At 45.7% G+C, this 19,311-nt stretch overlaps 2 protein-coding genes across 4 annotated transcripts in view; one reads left to right on the top strand and one right to left on the bottom strand.

Annotated features, from left to right (window-relative positions):
* UPB1 (beta-ureidopropionase 1) overlaps positions 1-3,965 on the top strand; it is an 86,669-nt gene extending 82,704 nt beyond the window's left edge. The window contains exon 10 of the mRNA XM_073563761.1: positions 3,782-3,965. Coding sequence (XP_073419862.1) covers positions 3,782-3,865 — 84 coding nt within the window. The 3' untranslated portion in view covers positions 3,866-3,965. The remainder of the gene's footprint in view (positions 1-3,781) is intronic.
* A 3,426-nt stretch (positions 3,966-7,391) lies between these two features.
* Positions 7,392-19,291, bottom strand: GUCD1 (guanylyl cyclase domain containing 1). Of its 3 annotated transcripts, none has more exons than XM_073563762.1 (6): positions 19,039-19,291; positions 14,942-15,026; positions 11,281-11,488; positions 11,031-11,122; positions 9,581-9,822; positions 7,392-8,768 (listed from the first exon to the last, which is right to left on the bottom strand). In XM_073563762.1, the coding sequence occupies exons 1-6, from the start codon at positions 19,154-19,156 to the stop codon at positions 8,677-8,679; spliced, it is 837 nt and encodes a 278-aa protein (XP_073419863.1). In that variant the 5' UTR covers positions 19,157-19,291; the 3' UTR covers positions 7,392-8,676. The 3 variants fall into 3 exon arrangements, with proteins under 3 accessions (XP_073419863.1, XP_073419865.1, XP_073419864.1); XM_073563764.1 differs by having other exon boundaries at positions 9,762-9,822; XM_073563763.1 differs by having other exon boundaries at positions 11,281-11,446.
* Positions 19,292-19,311: the final 20 nt, after the last annotated feature.

Here is a 19,311-nt window from a genome sequence, read left to right as displayed (position 1 = left end):
AGAAAAACCAAGCTGTGGTACAAGAAGCTGGATGTACATATCGTACAGATCTTTGGAGATCATGAAGGAGCTGGCCCCAGTACTTCCGGAACTGAAGGTGCACGTATCGTATCAGGCTAAAATTTACCCGTGGAAATCCCTCAAAGCACAAAAAAAAAAGGCCGCAAAAGAGGTGCCAAGTCTGCTACAGAAGGGTGATGCGCAAGGACACCACTTATCAATGCAATACGTGGCCTGACAGACCTGACCTGTGTATAAAAAAATGCTTTAAACTGTACCACACATCCATGAACTACTATATTCATTTCTGACATACACAACTCACGTATGCCAACCTGACGAATACTACACAACTCATGAATGCCTACCTGACGAACACTACACAACTTACAAATGCCAACCTGATGAAAACTACACCACTTATGCATACCAACCTGACAAACCCTACACAACTCAAGTAGGCCACAACATTATAAAGTTCACGTACCAGGACACACTATATCAATTCCAATACAGGGTCACTTGTGGGGGGTTTCGGCACACCAGGACCTCTCCTACTGTGACATGATGCATGCACACCATTCCATCAAAGTCTGCATTCAAAAACGTCACTCCTTCACTTCTGAGCCCTGACATGCGCCCAGACAGTGGTTTTCTCCCACATATGAGGTATCGGCATACTCATGAGAAATTGCACAACAAATTTTGGGGTCCATTTTGTCCCGTTATCCTTGTGAAAATAAAAAAAAATTAGGGCTATAAAGATCAGTGACAAGGTGCCCATTCAAATCTTTTTGAATTTTTTTTTTTATTTTAACGACTCCACGTTACAATTATCTGAGAGGCACCTGGGGGTTCACGGTGCTCACCACATAGCTAAATAAATTCCTTTAGGGGTGTCGTTTCCAAAATGGATTCACTTGTGGGGGATTTCCACTGTTTAGGCACATCATCTCCAAACTCGACATGGGGTCCATTCTCTATTCAAGCGAATTTTGTGTTCAAAAAGTCAAACGGTGCTCCTTCCCTTCTGAGCCCTGCCGTGCGCCCAAACAGTGGTTTTCCACCACATATGGGATATCTGTGTACTCAGGAGAATTTGCACAACACTTTTTGGGATCCATTTTCTCAATAAAAAAATTTGGATCTAAAGAAAAATTTTTGTTAAAAAAATTTAAATGTTCATTTTTTTCCATCCACATTTCATTAATTCCTGTGAAGCACCTTAAGAGTTAATAAACTTCTTGAATGTGGTTTTGAGGACTTTGAGGGGTGCAGTTTTTAGAGTGGTGTCACTTTTGGGTATTTTCTGTCATATAGGCACCTTAAAGTCACTTCAAACATAATGTGTTCCCTAAAAAAATGGTTTTGTAAATTTTGTTGGAAAAATGAGAACTCACTGGTCAACTTTTAACCCTTAACTTACTAACAAACAAAAAAAAAGTATGCTTCAAAAATTGTGCTGATGTACAGTAGACATGTGGGAAATATTTATTAAACTATCTTGACTCGTTTCACCCACTTATTGTGGTGGGTACATCAGGAGGTTTGATTTTTGCTGTAGGTAAATGATTGTAAAAAGGAGTGTATTCCTGTAAAGGTTACCAGATAGCGAATGGTTAATCTCCTCTGCTACGCTTTTGTACTGTCTGGTATCCAGTATACCCTTGGCTCTCACATGACGCAGTGGTATCCCCGCTGACGTGGTCCCTTCTGATTTGCCTTGAGAGGCTCAACAATTGGCCAAAGGGGAGGCACGAGAGGGCAGGGTATTCTCAATATAGGTTTGGCATCCGTGGCTCGCGTCAATGCCGGGGGATTTAGCTCTCATGTAACCACAAACTATGTGTCATGATCCAGGGTGGATCTGACAGATTAAATGCAAGTAACCTTTTTTTTCCTGTGAGCTGTTTTGCTCAGGGTTGGTTTTGTCCCCGGTAGCCAGTATGGTCATTGCACTTGTGCTTAGAGATAGTTTTGCCCCGGTGGCCAGTATGGTCATTGCACTGGTGTTTTTAGAGATTGTTTGCCCCCGGTGGTGGTTAGAGTAATTGCACAGGAATCACTAACATGTGTGTTTGCTCTATAAAGGTGTGTCAGTAGTGCTCACTCACGTTGGTGATATTATTGTTGGGCTTTCCAACCATCCTGGGTGAAGGAAGAAGCTGGATGGGGAGCTGGAGGAGAGTCCAGGGCGGCTCATTCAGAGTCCTGGAGTGGCAGCCATGGTGTCAGCGAGGAGTTCGTGTAAAGCGGCAGCTATGGTGTCAGTGAATTCCTGCAAAGCTTGGTGGAGTGGCAGCTATGGGGTAGAGCTGCACTCAGTTTGCTGGACTCTGTTACTGAGAACTGCACTCAGTTTGCTGCACTCAGGTGCTGGACTCGGTTGCTCCAAGGCGGCACTCAGTGCTGGACGCTGTTGTTGTAAAGCTGCACCCAGGTGTTGTACACGGTGGAGGAAGATGCACTCAGGTGTTGGTCTCTGTTGCCAGGAGCAAGTGCATCAGAGCAAAGCTAAGTATTTCCCTGTTTGTCATTTTCCTCATGTTGGTGTTAGTGCAGCGGCGGGGCCAACGCCTGCGCCACCCAGCTCCCTAGCAAGGGATAGGTGTAGGACGATTTTCCCTCCTCACTAGTTTCACTTTCCATAGATAACTGTTCAGTGTGTGTCTGGGGGAGGAGCAGCTGCTTTCTGCAGTGAGGCTGCTAGAGGGGGAGGATTTGTTACTGTGTGATGAGGGCTTCTTCATGTGGACGGGGAGGGCCTGTAGCTATGGAGGGTGGGGTTGTTGCTATAGAGGGCATGTTTGGAGTAGAGTAGGAGGTTACGACTAGTTCTCATTTCAATGCCATAACACACACCCCCTTGGACGTTCTGTTCAGAATATCTAGAAAACTGTGCAAACTAGTGACAGAAAGCAAATTACTTATTGTCATAATTCTGCAGCCCAGATATGTACTGAGATTACGTGAAAAGCCCGGACAACCCCTTTAAGCTTTAGCTGCTTTGTGACCTAGTCTATTTTTCGTGGGAGCAAATAGGAGAGCAGCTTAATATCTGTAGGCTGACCAGGCTACTAGGTGACATGGTGTTATATGCACTGAATTCTGGTGATATCACGGGGCAAATGACAATACAGATGATATAGCAGGCAAAGTTCAATATAGTTCTATTAATGGTAGCTGCAATAAAGATAGTGAGCAGCCATACATTATCAATAATCTAGACAAGAGATTTGTCAGTATGCATGGACAGTTTTTATTTTAATATCTGTATCTGCATCTGAATTAAGTACAGGATTAGATAAGACTGCTAAATAGTACGGTTGATATTTTAATAAGGTTCTTAATAAAAGTTATATTTTAATTTAGTGGGTCCACCTAAGTCAGTGAATTCTTTAAAATTAGTGGACTACTGTACATCAGAGTCTTAAGGTCCTCATTCAGTGAATAATTTTCTTTTAAATGTTATTCATTAATTTTGTGTGACCTCTCTCTCTGATTTAAGGGCATAAAAATTAAATGTTTGAAAAATTGCAAAATTTTCAAATTTCCATTTGTATTTATAAATAAACACAAGTAACATCAAAGAAACTTTACCACCATCATGAAGTACAATATGTCCCGAAAAAACATTCTCAGAATCAGTGGGATACGTTGAAGCGTTCCAGAGTTACAACCTCATAAAGGGACAGTGGTCAGAATGTAAAATTTGGCCTGGTCATGAAGGTAAAAAAACAGGCTTGGATACTTAAAATAATTTTTTTCTTTCCTCATGCAGATGACTGGACGCCATGAAATGTATGCAGCAGAATTATCCGAAGCTGTGAGACCAGATTTCCAACCCAATATAGTACAGGAGTAAATAAACTGTGATCTATATTCAAACACAAAGGATGTTACAATAACGTTATGATTGCATATTCAATAATTATTAAAAAGTAACAATTTAATCACAAAACAAATTCCATTCATGTGTAACATTGCAGAAAATTACTTTCCTAGTGCACACTCTAGATTCAAAGAGATTTTCTGGGTCAGGTCAATTTTTTTTTCTAGTACTCCATCTTGCTGAATCCTAACAGTGTAACACAAACTGTTAGAATTCAGCTCTGTTTAATGGATGGACTGGTCATCATGTTATTACTCATATGCGATTTTCATAGTTGGTGAAGAGAATCAGAAAAAGAAAATAGTCAGCACATGACTGCAATTATGCAAGTCGCTTATGGGCAAACTCAAGACGGCTGCCCAAATCTTAATTATTAGGATTTGGCATGCTACAGTGCTGTAACAAAATTTGCCCAGGCTGTTAAAACCATTTAATACTACAAGAGCTATTGCCATTTTTCTGCAGTGTCAAGTGGATTACGAAAAAAGCAAAAAAAAAAATGAAATAAAAAAAAGAACACTTTTGCTCTTGAAGACCACCAAAGAAGAAGAAATGAAAAGCTATGAAAAGAGACAGAATTCCAAGTTACGTCAGCCGGTGGACATTATACTTGCAACAATAGAAATCCCATATAAACTACTAAAGTACCAGGAGATGGGAACAAGTTTTTTTTCCCACCCCTGGTAAAAACTGCATCAACTCCAAAAAACTGTAGAAACCAGAGGAGAAAGAGGAGCAAACGATGAAATACCAAAATTATCAATTTTATTCAATATCATATAAAGTGCACAAAGTCATGGTAATAAGGTGCCAATCAAAATGCAGATGAAACACGCCCACAGCAACCCACCCCTCCCACCGAGATGGTAAAACCCCAAAAATGGCAAGCCCCATATGTGACTACGTCTGGAACACATGTTCCCCTATAAATGCATAATGCCTAGAGGCCACAAAGACAAATAACAAAGTCCCGGAACAGTCCTAATAGCTGTTCAGCTTACAAAAGGAGCTGATAATTATCCCAAGCGGATGTCGAAAAAGTGAGTTCTTGAGTTTTGCCCCTTTTCTGTAGGTCCCCTATCCATGGGTACATGTATGCCTATGTGGACAATGACAACTGAGGGATAAATTAGTTTCTTTAGGTCTTCCATGTATGGGTGCGTGTGTGTGCGAATGTACCTATGTATGCACATGCAGGTGTGCATGTCTGTGCATGTGCATGCTCACATATATGCATCTTTTTCCTTGTAAGTGTAAATATTACCTTTTCCTCCTGTCTTTTTTCCTCCACATTTTCCCTTAACACTTTCTCTCTTTTCTGGCAGTGTTTTGTTTTTAATTTTTTTTTATGTCAATTATATTTTGCATTTAGTGACCTTGACGATATCGCGTCTCCCTTGGACCTTCGTTTGGCTTCACCCTTGAATGCAACATCTAGCCGTCTCTACAGATCATAGAATTATGACTATATTCTGACTTTGTTCTGGGACTTGTTATTTTTCTGTGTGGCCACTAGGCATTATGCATTTATAGGGGAACATGTGTTCCGGACATGTAGTCACATATTTTGCTCCTCTTTCTCCTCCGGTTTCTACATTATACTTGCAGCAGCTAGTTTCGGTCACATTACAGTCTTCAGTTTCTCTTTTCCATATAGCTGTATAACTGAGTTACATGCAATAAATTAACGGACCTGACAGAATCCTTCATATACAAGTTAGATATTAACTGCACAGCAAGTTAACCAGGAGCAAACACAACCTTTTTTTGCATCATAAATCAGAGCCTGGGAATGCAGTTGCGACTGGTATATTTTGCTCTGAAACACTGTCGCATTTCTGAGAAAACATACTGTGAAAAAACAGTCAAGAACTAGGTCTCCACTGACTAATGTGATTAAATCCACTGCCATCTTCTCCCTGCCTCGATCCTATTGAATGACAGGTTTTTCACAATGCACATCCGTAGGAAGAAAACAACCATATCAGTTAATAAGTGACTTTCAAGTAGTGGCCAACCCCTATAAGGCCTGTTTCACGCTTCAGTTGTTTGACGTTAGTCGCAAACCGATCCGTTTCTTGGACGGATCCGCTGCAGCCGCTAAGTGCATGAAATTTAAAGGAACCGATCTCTGGAAAAGGAGAGAGACAGTTCTTTTTCGCCGCTACCAAAACGCCGTTTAGGGTTAAGCTGCATGAAAGGAATCTTCCGGGCATGCGCAGTTTAATATAGCGGTCCGCCGCTGGAAAAAAAACGTTACATTGTCCGTCTACTCCAGCCGGCAGATGCTAAAACTCAAACGGATCCGTCAAAAAACGGATGCAATGGATGACCATCAGTCAAAATCCGCCGCTAATGCAAGTCTAAAATGGATCCGCCAAAAAAATGGCGGATCCGTTTTTTTATTAAAACGGCAGATTTTGACTGACGTCAAATAACTGAAGTGTGAAACAGGCCTAAGAAGTATTTCTAGATTCTGTAGTTTTGAATTTTTTTCTCGCTATGCCGTTTAGCGATCGGGTTAATGCTTTTTTTTATTGATAGATCGGGCGATTCTGAACACGGCGATACCTAATATGTGTATGTGGGATTTTTTTTTTACGGTTTTATTTTGATTGGGGCGAAAGGGGGGTGATTTGAACTTTTAGGTTTAATTTTTTTTATTTTTAAACTTTTTTTTTTTTTTTTACTTTTGGCATGCTTCAATAGCCTCCATAGGAGGCTAGAAGCATGCACAACCCGATCGGCTCTGCTACATATGGGCGATGAGCAGATCGCTCATATGTAGCAGATTTACTGCTGTGCTTTCAGCGCCGACCACCGGGTGGCGCTGAAAGCCATATGCCTGGATCAACCATAGAGGTCTCATAGAGACCTCTGGTTGTCCAGGCAACATGACGCCGACCCCCGATCACATGATGGGGGTTGGCGATGAGGTCATTTCCGGCCCGGCAGCCGGAAATGCTATTTAAATGCCCGCTGTCAGCTTTGACAGCGGGATTTAACTAGTTAATAGGCGCGGGTGGACGGCGATTCCGCTCGCGCCTATTGACATGTCGCGGCTTTGATGTGGGCTCAGCGCCGGAGCCCTCATCAAAGCAGGGGAGATATCTGATGATGGACTGTGTCCGTCATTGGACATTAAGGGGTTAAGAAGAATTATAATATTCCAGATACTGTACATAGAACACAATCTGATGACGCAAATAAAAGTGATTCAGCATTTAGGCCAAAGTTCACATCTCATTTTCTTTGCACGTTTATGACAGCCTGGGAGCTTCTGTCTGAAGTCTCAAAAAACAAAAGCTAAGTCATACAGTGCTGGAAAGGAGGCCAAACAGTCCAAAGTGCCATATTTTCAACTCGGGTTGTATGTCTGAATTCTGTCTTTTGAGGATTCAGATTGATGCATCGTTACAAAGTGAAGAATGGATAGAGAAACGTGATTTAAACTCAAACTTACAGCCAATCACAATCGAGAGAATAACTTGCGAAAAAAATCTTTAAAATTAAATTTATTTGCAGCTGAATGTATGAATAACTCAAATAAATAAGTGAGACAGAAGACATCGCAACTTAGGGTACTAACACCAACAAGTGCATGGGGTTTGCAAAGGTGTCATCAATCTGCTGCATTCACAGAATAATGGAAAGTGATGCGATTGATGTACATGCCTGACGCCGGCAGCAGATCACGTTTAATGCATTTATAAGTACAAGGAAAATCCTTTAGACCAGTGACCTGGTTGATGAAATAGGTCATAGAAATGTGTATAAAATCTTCTTATTGCACTAGTGATGGCCTTATTGTGGCTGCATTTAAAGAAGCAACAAGTAAATGTACTTTATTTCAAACTGTACATTAATAGTCAAATCTGGAAATGTGCACATCTTGCCCATTTCATACAGTCTGGTTGACACTGTCCTCAATTGCAAGAAATAACCCACTACCATTCACTGGACACCTGTAGCTAAGATCAGTTGAGCCCATGGCCTCCTTGTGTCAGCCATTGTAGGCTTATCCAAGGGATACACATAGTGTAGACTGAACATTGCATGGCAACTGCATACAGATCTGCTCTGATAGACTATAAATTTAGCGTAAAAACCTGAGCCCACCATGTGCAATGTGAAGAATAGGGCAGAGTGGCAAGAATGAATGATAACTCGGCAGCTGCCATCTGATAAAGCAATCTGGGTTTAGTGGATGAGTGGTTTTCATATAAAAATAATATCCTTACAAATTGGCTGCCAAGTCTGGTGTGGAAGAACTTGCCTGGCCAGCACAGAGCTCTGACCACTACCTTGGACATCTAGGATGAAAGTAAGCCTTATTACCCAACCTCATTGAAGCTCTTATGGCTGACGAAGGTAAATCCTCTCAGCCATGCATGAAAGCCTAGAGGAAAGCATTCCCAGAATGCAATTATAGCAACAAAAAGAAGACTAGCTCCATGGTGAAACCCATGATTTAGAGATGAGAAGTTCAGGTGATCACTTTTCATTGACCATGTAGTGTACATGTTCAAATATATATACTCCCAGACTATAATGAGGCCAATATCACAAATACCATATTCACTGCATAACCTAATACACTAGAAATAACTTCCTCTGATAATGGATAGATCGACAGCATCCGCTCTTAGATAGCAGAATAGCTCACCCGTCATTCATTTTTTTTTTTCTGCAAAAGCGATACAAACAAATGTCTCTGTAGTGCATAAACTGCAGACGTTGCTCTGCACAGAAGTATCAGCTTCTTGTCGCCATCCATTCTGGGGTCAGCTGTCCACATAGATAAAGAGGATATCCTCATCTGTACCATAGCTGCTACGTGCTTCTTCAAAGTTGGTGATGCTTGTCCGACACAACCCTAAGATAAAATATATGGTACTTTTAGATATAGTTTCAGTTTTAACGGGCTAAAAAGCTGCTTAGTTTAAGGAAACACGTCCACACTTTAAGGCTGCGTTCATACTTTGCGTTTTTTTCGCGGTTTTACCAAATAAAACGCTTAAACTCTTAAAAGAAGCTTCCCATTCATTTTAATGAATTCCGCACTTTCTGTGCATATTGATGCGGTTTTTTTCACGGAAAAAAAACGCATCGTGAAAAAAAAATGGAGCATGCTCATTAATTTTGAGGAAAATTCCGCATTTCTAGCCATTTTCTATTTGACTGGGACCGCTCCGGAAAAAAACGCATAAAAACCGCGCGATTTCTGGGAAGGAATCCGGTTTTCATGCAGAAATTTTCTGCATACGTGTGCACATAGCCTTATACTTCCCAATAGGCTGCGTACAGGCTGCCTCATTAGAATGGACGATGGTTTACTCAGAAACACTATGGTGTTTTCTCTTAAACACTTTGAGAGAGCCAAGCATAGGGTAAAGTGTCCAGGAAAGAGAATAAGTGACTGCCCCTTAAATACTCCCTGCCCAGCTTGACGTGATTGACAGGTCTCTCTTTGTATGCAAACACGAAAAGACCTTACGACCCAACAGTTAGGTAAAAAAGCCAAAAGAGTAGCCACCCAGCAAACGCTTTTACCTGTGCCTGGCTCTTTTTGAACATACATTGCGTTTCACAGTAAAACGCGGTTCACTATAAGGCAGTTTGTCACCACATGTTGCCCATGGTTAGGCCAGCATGAAACTTAACAGGCTCCCCCCTTAGGGTACTCACTGTCTGCATATCCAGGATTATTGTAGAACAAACTTCCAGAGGACTTGTTGTAGCCACAAAGCACAATAAAATGGCCCTGATATTCACTGCTTTTGCAGAAGCACTTTTGACCAATAGGAAGAAAACAGCAGTATTTAACGCGGCTAGGACAGAGGTCACACAGGAGCAGGACGGCATTTACCAGAACGATGGCCACATTTCCTCGGGAAAGGTGATCTTGTAGCTCTTGTATTGTGACACTTCTGAAAACATAGGACACATATCAGAACATATTCTTCAGTGTGGCAAAGAGGTCAATGCAAACTGCCAGGGGTATACAATGATTGTCAATGACCGCCCGGGCCTGTCCCATGCTGCCAACTATCCTACCCCCTCCTCGTATACACTGGTCTGCCTGACATAACCCTGATGGATAAATATTTAGGGATAACCGTCCTCTTAACACTCTATACAACAATCAAGCATGTTCTGCGCGCAGGAGAGATGGCAGGCGCCTGTCACTGTCTGCACAGGAGATCAGGGAGAGGGTAGAACTGCCTAAATGGCAGGGCGACACATACTCCATAATGGTAGCCTGTCTCCTAGGCAAGGAGCAAAGTGCCTACAAATGCTTTTGCTGAAGAACTTGTATTCAATGCTCTGTAGCTAGGTGGATCCGATGCTGCAGAGGCAAGGCATTCAGTGCTTGCAGCATTGGGGAGCATACAGATTGGGCCAGCGGCACTACCATGCAGCTTATCTGAACTGTCAATCAAGAGCACACTGCCCCCAGGCAAGTAGGAAGGCAGCAAGAGAGCGGTGCGCTGCCTACCCAATCCAAAATCTGAAGAAAACAATGGTCATGCTGCTCCCATGCCAGTCTAATATGCCTAGAAACTGTTCCAGTTCTCGGGCTCTGTAATTTTCCATATATTCTCTTCATTCGCATTCTGGCAGCACTACAGGTATTGTAACTTAATTTCCCTCACTTTCTAGCTTGCATTACTCCTGCCATTGTTCAGTGGCTTGCCTGCACTGAATTGAAAGCCCGAATGAGACAGGAAACCAGGAGCACAGAGACCCCCACATGTCCCCCACTACCTGTAATCTGTTCCAGCATCTCTGCTGCTAGTGGCACATTATATGTGACATAAGCCAGTGAGCAGAAAGTTACACTGGAGACATTTAGTGGCTCCACTTTGATTTACTGGGGGTAAGGCAACAGTTTTTAAATAAAGTGATTTGTGATTTCCTATTTACCATATTATCAAGTGAGACCGAGTTATCTGAAAATACAGTGACCATTTAACACATATACAGCTTATCTGAATATTTTTCAACATACCAGATAAGCCCATCTAATGCATATCAGGACTCAGAGGCACAATCATGTTTTCATTTTAAGTCATATGTTTGTAGAATTTATAAAATATTTGAACGTCATCATTGGGAAGTAAAACAAATCATGTACCTTTTTTCCACATTAACACCGTGAGCTTTTGCTTGGGCAAATAATTGGTTCACCCTATTTTCCTCTGCATCAAAATGTTTCCTGTAAAAAGACTACAGGAAACCAATTATTCATCACACTGAATCAAACATTTGATTTAAGATGGTCGGACAACCATATATCAATCTTTATAGTGAAATCATATTTAATATGTTTAGAAATCATAGCGTATGTAAATCATGTCATAATAAACAAAGCATAAATTTCATACTTGGTTCTTGTATCCTTTGTCTACACCCAAGGTCTGTGTGCAGAACTGGTGCTGTACCCCAAAATGGTGCATTAGGTAAGCCAGGTCAATAGTCCAAATACTTTTTGTTAGTTGGAGCTCTTGCATTGCACTCTGGAACTCCTCTTCATTCAGGAGATTAAGGTACCTAAAGGATTGGACATGGCCAGAGGTATGGAATAGTGAAGTCCTGTGGTCCAACAAAGATTCATATCAAATACCACTCTCAGCTGAATCTAAAGGGGGTTTTACACTAAGCAATATCGCTAGCAATATCGCTAAAACGTCACCGATTTTGTGACGTTATAGCGATATTGCTAACGATATCGCTATGTGTGATACTTACCAGCGACCGGCTCCCCCGCTGTCCATCGCTGATCGCGCGAGAATGTCCGGCTCCATTTCTCGTCGGGCGCTTCCTGCTGAGACTTCCTGCTGTGACGACGAGCGACGCTGGACGCGGGCGGGAGGACGCAGGATCGCTGTGTGTGAAAGGTGAGTATCGTGCGCTGCGTCGCTGCTGCATCGCAGTGAGATCTTTCTGTATGAAAGCTCACTAGCGATCATTTAGCGATGCACCAGCGATCCTGACCGGGTCGGATCGCTCGTCGGATCGCTGGTGCATCGCTAAATGTAAAAGGGCCTTAACAGTTTTGTAGACATAGCTAAAGTGTCACAATGAAAATGCAGTCTAATCTGCAGGTAGCATGTTATAGAGCAGGGGGAGCTGAGCAGCTATACTATAATATATATATATATATATATATATATATATATATATATATATATATATATATACACACACACAGTGCCTACAAGTAGTATTCAACCCCCTGCAGATTTAGCAGGTTTACACATTCGGAATTAACTTGGCATTGTGACATTTGGACTGTAGATCAGCCTGGAAGTGTGAAATGCACTGCAGCAAAAAAGAATGTTATTTCTTTGTTTAATTTTTTTTTAAATTGTGAAAAGTTTATTCAGAGGGTCATTTATTATTCAACCCCTCAAACCACCAGAATTCTGTTTGGTTCCCCTAAAGTATTAAGAAGTATTTCAGGCACAAAGAACAATGAGCTTCACATGTTTGGATTAATTATCTCTTTTTCCAGCCTTTTCTGACTATTTAAGACCCTCCCCAAACTTGTGAACAGCACTCATACATGGTCAACATGGAAAAGACAAAGGAGCATTCTAAGGCCATCAGAGACAAGATCGTGGAGGGTCACAAGGCTGGCAAGGGGTACAAAACCCTTTCCAAGGAGTTGGGCCTACCTGTCTCCACTGTTGGGAGCATCATCCGGAAGTGGAAGGCTTATGGAACTACTGTTAGCCTTCCACGGCCTGGACAGCCTTTGAAAGTTTCCTCCCGTGCCGAGGCCAGGCTTGTCCGAAGAGTCAAGTCTAACCCAAGGACAACAAGGAAGGAGCTCCGGGAAGATCTCATGGCAGTGGGGACATTGGTTTCAGTCAATACCATAAGTAACGTACTCCACCGCAATGGTCTCCGTTCCAGACGAGCCCGTAAGTTACCTTTACTTTCAAAGCGTCATGTCAAGGCTCGTCTACAGTTTGCTCATGATCACTTGGAGGACTCTGAGACAGACTGGTTCAAGGTTCTCTGGTCTGATGAGACCAAGATCGAGATCTTTGGTGCCAACCACACACGTGACGTTTGGAGACTGGATGGCACTGCATATGACCCCAAGAATACCATCCCTACAGTCAAGCATGGTGGTGGCAGCATCATGCTGTGGGGCTGTTTCTCAGCCAAGGGGCCTGACCATCTGGTCCGCATCCATGGGAAGATCGATAGCACGGCCTACCTGGAGATTTTGGCCAAGAACCTCCGCTCCTCCATCAAGGATCTTAAGATGGGTCGTCATTTCATCTTTCAACAAGACAACGACCCAAAGCACACAGCCAAGAAAACCAAGGCCCGGTTCAAGAGGCAAAAAATCAAGGTGTTGGAGTGGCCTAGTCAGTCTCCTGACCTTAACCCAATTGAAAACTTGTGGAAGGAGCTCAAGATTAAAGTCCACATGAGACACCCAAAGAACCTAGATAACTTGGAAAAGATCTGCATGGAGGAGTGGGCCAAGATAAATCCAGAGACCTGTGCCGGCCTGATCAGGTCTTATAAAAGACGATTATTAGCTGCAATTGCAAACAAGGGTTATTCCACAAAATATTAAACCTAGGGGTTGAATAATAATTGACCCACACTTGTATGTTTAAAATATCTTAAAATTTAACTGAGCAACATAACTTTTTGGTTTGTAAGATTTATGCATCTGTTAATAAATCCTGCTCTTGTGTGAAGTTTGAAGGCTCTAACTTATTTGCATCTTATCAAACCTGCTAAATCTGCAGGGGGTTGAATACTACTTGTAGGCACTGTGTATATATATATATATATATATATATATATATATATATATATATATATATATATATATATATATATATATATACACATACACACACATATATAATTATTTTACTCATTTATATAGCGCCATTAATTCCACAGCGCTTTACAGACATTATCTTCGCTGTCCCCCATGGGGCTCACAATCTAAAATTCCCCATCAGTATGTCTTTGGAATGTGGGAGGAAACAGGAAAACCCCAAGGAAACCCACGCAAACACGGGGAGAACATACAAACTCGTTGCAGATGTTGTCCTTGGTGGGATTTGAACCCAGGACCCCTTAAAAAATGGAGCTGCAGTCACATACTGGCAGTGCCTCTAATGCTGCAGTCATGCACTGATGGGGGGTTCTGACGCTGCATTCATGCACTGATGGTAGTTCTGACCTAATACACATGTAGCAATCCATAATGTGCTTCTTGGCTATGATAAACCTTAATTTCATATCTCTAAGTGTTGAGGAGGATTTGGTGAGATTCTGCTCCAAAACTCAGCTTAAAGAGAACCTGACAGAAGAATTTGGTTAAGTAACCTACATGCATTGTCAGGATGGCACCGTTATACTGATTAAAATGACACTTGGGGTGAAGAAATCCATCTTGTGGTTCTTGTGTAATCAGTGTTAGAAGTTTTCAGTTAATGATATTCCCGTGCTCCGGGGAGGGACTGTAGGCAAAGTCTTATCTTCCTGCTCTAAACCAGAGAAACCAAGGAAAGACCTGCCCACAGGCCGCCCTGAAGCACACAGTCAGTCTCTATGATGACATAAGACTCTGCCTACACTCCCGCCCAGGAGCCCAGGCATATCATTAACTGAAACCTTCTAACACTAAGTTCGCGTAGGTTCACACTGATTTTTTTTTTTAAACTGAGAAACTCCCCAAATCCTTAAAACTTGGTTCTGGTGATGTACTGATGGGGATTCTGGTGATGTAATTCATGCAAGTATCCCTTAAAATGTTATTGGGACCCTTGGGATCGATTCAGTACAGCAATGTGGCCCTTGGATCAAAAAATGTTTTGCACCCCTGCATTATATGGTAAAATGAACAGTGTCATTCAAACCTACACCTAATCCCACAAACATAAAACAAGCCTTCATACAGCTACAGAAAAAAGTACAGTAATAGCTCTTGAACATATGTTCTCCAGCACCCTCCACATATGCCAGTGTAATATCAGTCCCGAGAACACAAAGAAAACTACTTACTGCAAAACCATTCGGGCACATGCCAGACCACAGTCCCAGTGATAAGACTGCTGGATGAGGGGTACTTTCAACTGGACATGATCACCTAAAACATGACACATGAAAAAAAAAAATAAAAAAAAAACAACAACTTGAAATTGTCAAGGATATCAAACTAGCCAAGGAAATGATCGAAAATAATACTAGGTGACAAGGCTCGTATCACTGCTCCCTCAATTTCACCAGTCTGAGAAGGGATCCATGTGTACCGAGCACCAAATGTCCGGATGTCACTGATGGTTTTACTGACACAAGCAACAACTCATGTAAGTAAACGTGGTGTTTTCAGAGGTACCAAGTACACCTGATATACCAACGTTTCCAGGGACGTTTCAAAACAGAAAGTGGCTCTAGTCTAAAGGACATACAGTAATTCAGCTGAGGAAAGTCAATAGCAGGCACAACCGGCATGAGCAGTGTGCTACCCAACTTCCGAAAGTCTGCCAAAATCCCAAAAGTGATGCTGGTCACAGCTCTTTGAAAAGCAGTAAAAAGGACCAGAAGATAGTAGAGATGCCATCAGGAAGTCAGCGGCAGATGGGGGCACAGATCGGGGCAGTCAGGAGGAGGATAGGGTACACACTGGGGCAGTCAGAGGGAGGATGGGGTACACGCCGGGGCAGTCAGGGAGGATGGGGCAGGGCCGGCATTAGGGGCAGGCAGTCCAGGCAGCTGCCTACCTAGGGCCCCCGCTATCCCAGGGGCCCCCAGCTAGTGGCACATCAAGCAGCTGCTATGCGGCCCCTGTGAGGCAGGGGGGCCCACCTGTCCTGAGCGCCGACTCCCCCTCCCATCATTCCCCGCTCTGCCTCTGACACAGCAGGTGCGCGATGACGTCATTGCGCACTCACTGTGTGCCAGGCAGTGCAGGAGCCGGAAGCAGCGCAGGCATGAGGAGAAGGTGAGGAGCGTTTTTTTTTTGTTTTTTTTTAAATCAGTGTGAGTACTGGACTGTGGGGCCATTCTGGGGGGGGGGGCCTTATATCATGGTGGGCTGTATGCCATCATGCTGGGCTGTATGCCATGGTGGGCTGTATACCATGGCTGCATTATACTCTGGGGTAGCTGCATTATTCTCTAAGGGCTGGCTGCATTATACTATAAAAGAAGGGCTGCATTATATTTTATATAAATAGATTATCCAGCACTCAATGTTGCTGATCGAAGTTATTTTATTTGAGATTCATAATCCAAATAAAATGTAACGTTTCGGTCATTATTGACCTTCATCAGACAGATTATGTTATTTGAAGATTATTTGTAAGGTAAAGATAGAAAAAAATCCCAATGTGTCATAAGTAAAGTCCCGGTAGGAGCGCTCAGGGAAATGGTTTGCTGCCAAAGACAGAAATGTTACATTTTATTTGGATTATGAATCTGAAATAAAATAACTTTGATCAGCAATATTGAGTGCCGGATAATCTATTTATATTGATATAAGGGAGTGGTAACCCTTTATCCAGGCACCACCTACAATATAAAGGAGTGACGTGTCAGCTTCAATTTATGCATTATATTTTATGGCGGGTCTGCAATATACTCTGTGGGGTGGCTGCATTATACTATATGTGGGCTGCATTATACTGTATTGAGGACTATGGAGAATACATTATATGAAGAACTATGGGAAGTGAATTGTACTACATGGATGACTATGGGGAGTGTATTATACTATATGGAGAACTATGAGGAGTGTATTATACTATATGGAGGACTATGGGATGTAAACTGTAGATGTGCTGCTGATAACATGATACTGTATGGTGATCTGTCAGTGACCGATCTGTCCCCATCAGTCTTTCTCAGACGGTGGAAAGAGGCAGAGAAACAAGCGTGAAACGACTTCAATATTGTCGATCACACTCTTTTAGCTGCCTCAACTCAGCGCATGTAAATACAATCGAAATGCTTCTGTGTGATGTGCAATATGTTAGCATTTGGGGCCCCATTTTAAACTTTGCCTAAAACCGGCCCTGGGATGTGGTACACGCCGGGACAGTCAGGGGGAGGATGGAGTACACACTTTGGTACAGCTGGGGCAGTCAGGGGGAGGATGGGGTACACGCTGGGGCAGTCAGGGGGAGGATGGGGTACACACTTTGGTACAGCTGGGGCAGTCAGGGGGAGGATGGGGTACACGCCGGGGCAGTCAGGGGGAGGGTGGGGTACACGCCGGGGCAGTCAGGGGGAGGGTGGGGTACACGCCGGGGCAGTCAGGGGGAGGGTGGGGTACACACTTGGGTACACGCAGGGGCAGTCAGGGGGAGGGTGGGGCACACGCCGGGGCAGTCAGGGGGAGGATGGGGCACACGCCGGGGCAGTCAGGGGGAGGATGGGGCACACGCCGGGGCAGTCAGGGGGAGGATGGGGCACACGCCGGGGCAGTCAGGGGGAGGATGGGGCACACGCCGGGGCAGTCAGGGGGAGGATGGGGCACACGCCGGGGCAGTCAGGGGGAGGATGGGGCACACGCCGGGGCAGTCAGGGGGAGGATGGGGCACACGCCGGGGCAGTCAGGGGGAGGATGGGGCACACACTTGGGTACACGCCGGGGCAGTCAGGGGGAGGGTGGGGTACACGCCGGGGCAGTCAGGGGGAGGATGGGGTACACGCCGGGGCAGTCAGGGGGAGGATGGGGTACACGCCGGGGCAGTCAGGGGGAGGATGGGGTACACGCCGGGGCAGTCAGGGGGAGGATGGGGTACACGCCGGGGCAGTCAGGGGGAGGATGGGGTACACGCCGGGGCAGTCAGGGGGAGGATGGGGTACACACTTGGGTACACGCCGGGGCAGTCAGGGGGAGGGTGGGGTACACGCCGGGGCAGTCAGGGGGAGGATGGGGTACACGCCGGGGCAGTCAGGGGGAGGATGGGGTACACGCCGGGGCAGTCAGGGGGAGGATGGGGCACACGCCGGGGCAGTCAGGGGGAGGATGGGGCACACGCCGGGGCAGTCAGGGGGAGGGTGGGGCAGTCAGGGGGGAGGATGGGGTACACGCCGGGGCAGTCAGGGGGAGGATGGGGTACACGCCGGGGCAGTCAGGGGGAGGGTGGGGTACACGCCGGGGCAGTCAGGGGGAGGGTGGGGTACACGCCGGGGCAGTCAGGGGGAGGGTGGGGTACACGCCGGGGCAGTCAGGGGGAGGGTGGGGTACACGCCGGGGCAGTCAGGGGGAGGATGGGGTACACGCCGGGGCAGTCAGGGGGAGGATGGGGTACACACTTGGGTACACGCCGGGGCAGTCAGGGGGAGGGTGGGGTACACGCCGGGGCAGTCAGGGGGAGGATGGGGTACACGCCGGGGCAGTCAGGGGGAGGATGGGGTACACGCCGGGGCAGTCAGGGGGAGGATGGGGCACACGCCGGGGCAGTCAGGGGGAGGATGGGGTACACACTTGGGTACACGCCGGGGCAGTCAGGGGGAGGGTGGGGCAGTCAGGGGGGAGGATGGGGTACACGCCGGGGCAGTCAGGGGGAGGATGGGGTACACGCCGGGGCAGTCAGGGGGAGGGTGGGGTACACGCCGGGGCAGTCAGGGGGAGGGTGGGGCACACGCCGGGGCAGTCAGGGGGAGGATGGGGCACACGCCGGGGCAGTCAGGGGGAGGATGGGGCACACGCCGGGGCAGTCAGGGGGAGGATGGGGCACACGCCGGGGCAGTCAGGGGGAGGATGGGGTACACACTTGGGTACACGCCGGGGCAGTCAGGGGGAGGATGGGGTACACGCCGGGGCAGTCAGGGGGAGGATGGGGTACACACTTGGGTACACGCCGGGGCAGTCAGGGGGAGGATGGGGTACACGCCGGGGCAGTCAGGGGGAGGATGGGGCACACGCCGGGGCAGTCAGGGGGAGGATGGGGCACACGCCGGGGCAGTCAGGGGGAGGATGGGGCACACGCCGGGGCAGTCAGGGGGAGGATGGGGCACACGCCGGGGCAGTCAGGGGGAGGATGGGGCACACAGGTTGGGGAGGTCAGGGCTGGTTGGTCTCCTATTATACAAGTACATTCTCTATAGATACGTGGAGACACAACAGCCGGGCAGGAATCATTACTGACGGTTGCCTGTGTGCCTGGTGTCCGGGGACTGCAGCGCGGCTTTGTCGGCTTCTGCACCATTGGTTCCGGGGCTCTTCATGACGATTTTCGGATATCCTGGAGTAAACAGCTCCCTCATACCGACCTCACAGCCGCCGTCCTCCCAATCCCCGCATATCCGAGGCGGAGCCTAGCCGAGCAGAGTGAAAGCTGTGACCACAAAGTGAAAGAGTGACCACGCCTAGTGGTAGTACGTAATGACTGGGGGCGTGGCTGGGCACTCTAGAAGAGGCC

The sequence above is a fragment of the Dendrobates tinctorius genome, unplaced genomic scaffold (assembly GCF_039654945.1).
Source record: "Dendrobates tinctorius isolate UK_male_01 unplaced genomic scaffold, ASM3965494v1 ptg000397l, whole genome shotgun sequence".
Taxonomy (NCBI): Eukaryota; Metazoa; Chordata; class Amphibia; order Anura; family Dendrobatidae; genus Dendrobates; species Dendrobates tinctorius.
This window is presented reverse-complemented; position numbering and strand designations above follow the sequence as displayed.

What these genes read in the sequence shown, in the direction of transcription:
- GUCD1 (XM_073563762.1), bottom strand. Translation starts at nt 19,156, where the DNA reads ATGAGGGAGCTGTTTACTCCAGGATATCCGAAAATCGTCATGAAGAGC. An exon ending in TGTGCCCGAATGGTTTTGCA is followed by an intron (nt 11,489 to 14,941) that starts GTAAGTAGTTTT and finishes GTTGGACCACAG; the next exon opens with GACTTCACTATTCCATACCT. An exon ending in ACAAAGGATACAAGAACCAA is followed by an intron (nt 11,123 to 11,280) that starts GTATGAAATTTA and finishes GGTTTCCTGTAG; the next exon opens with TCTTTTTACAGGAAACATTT.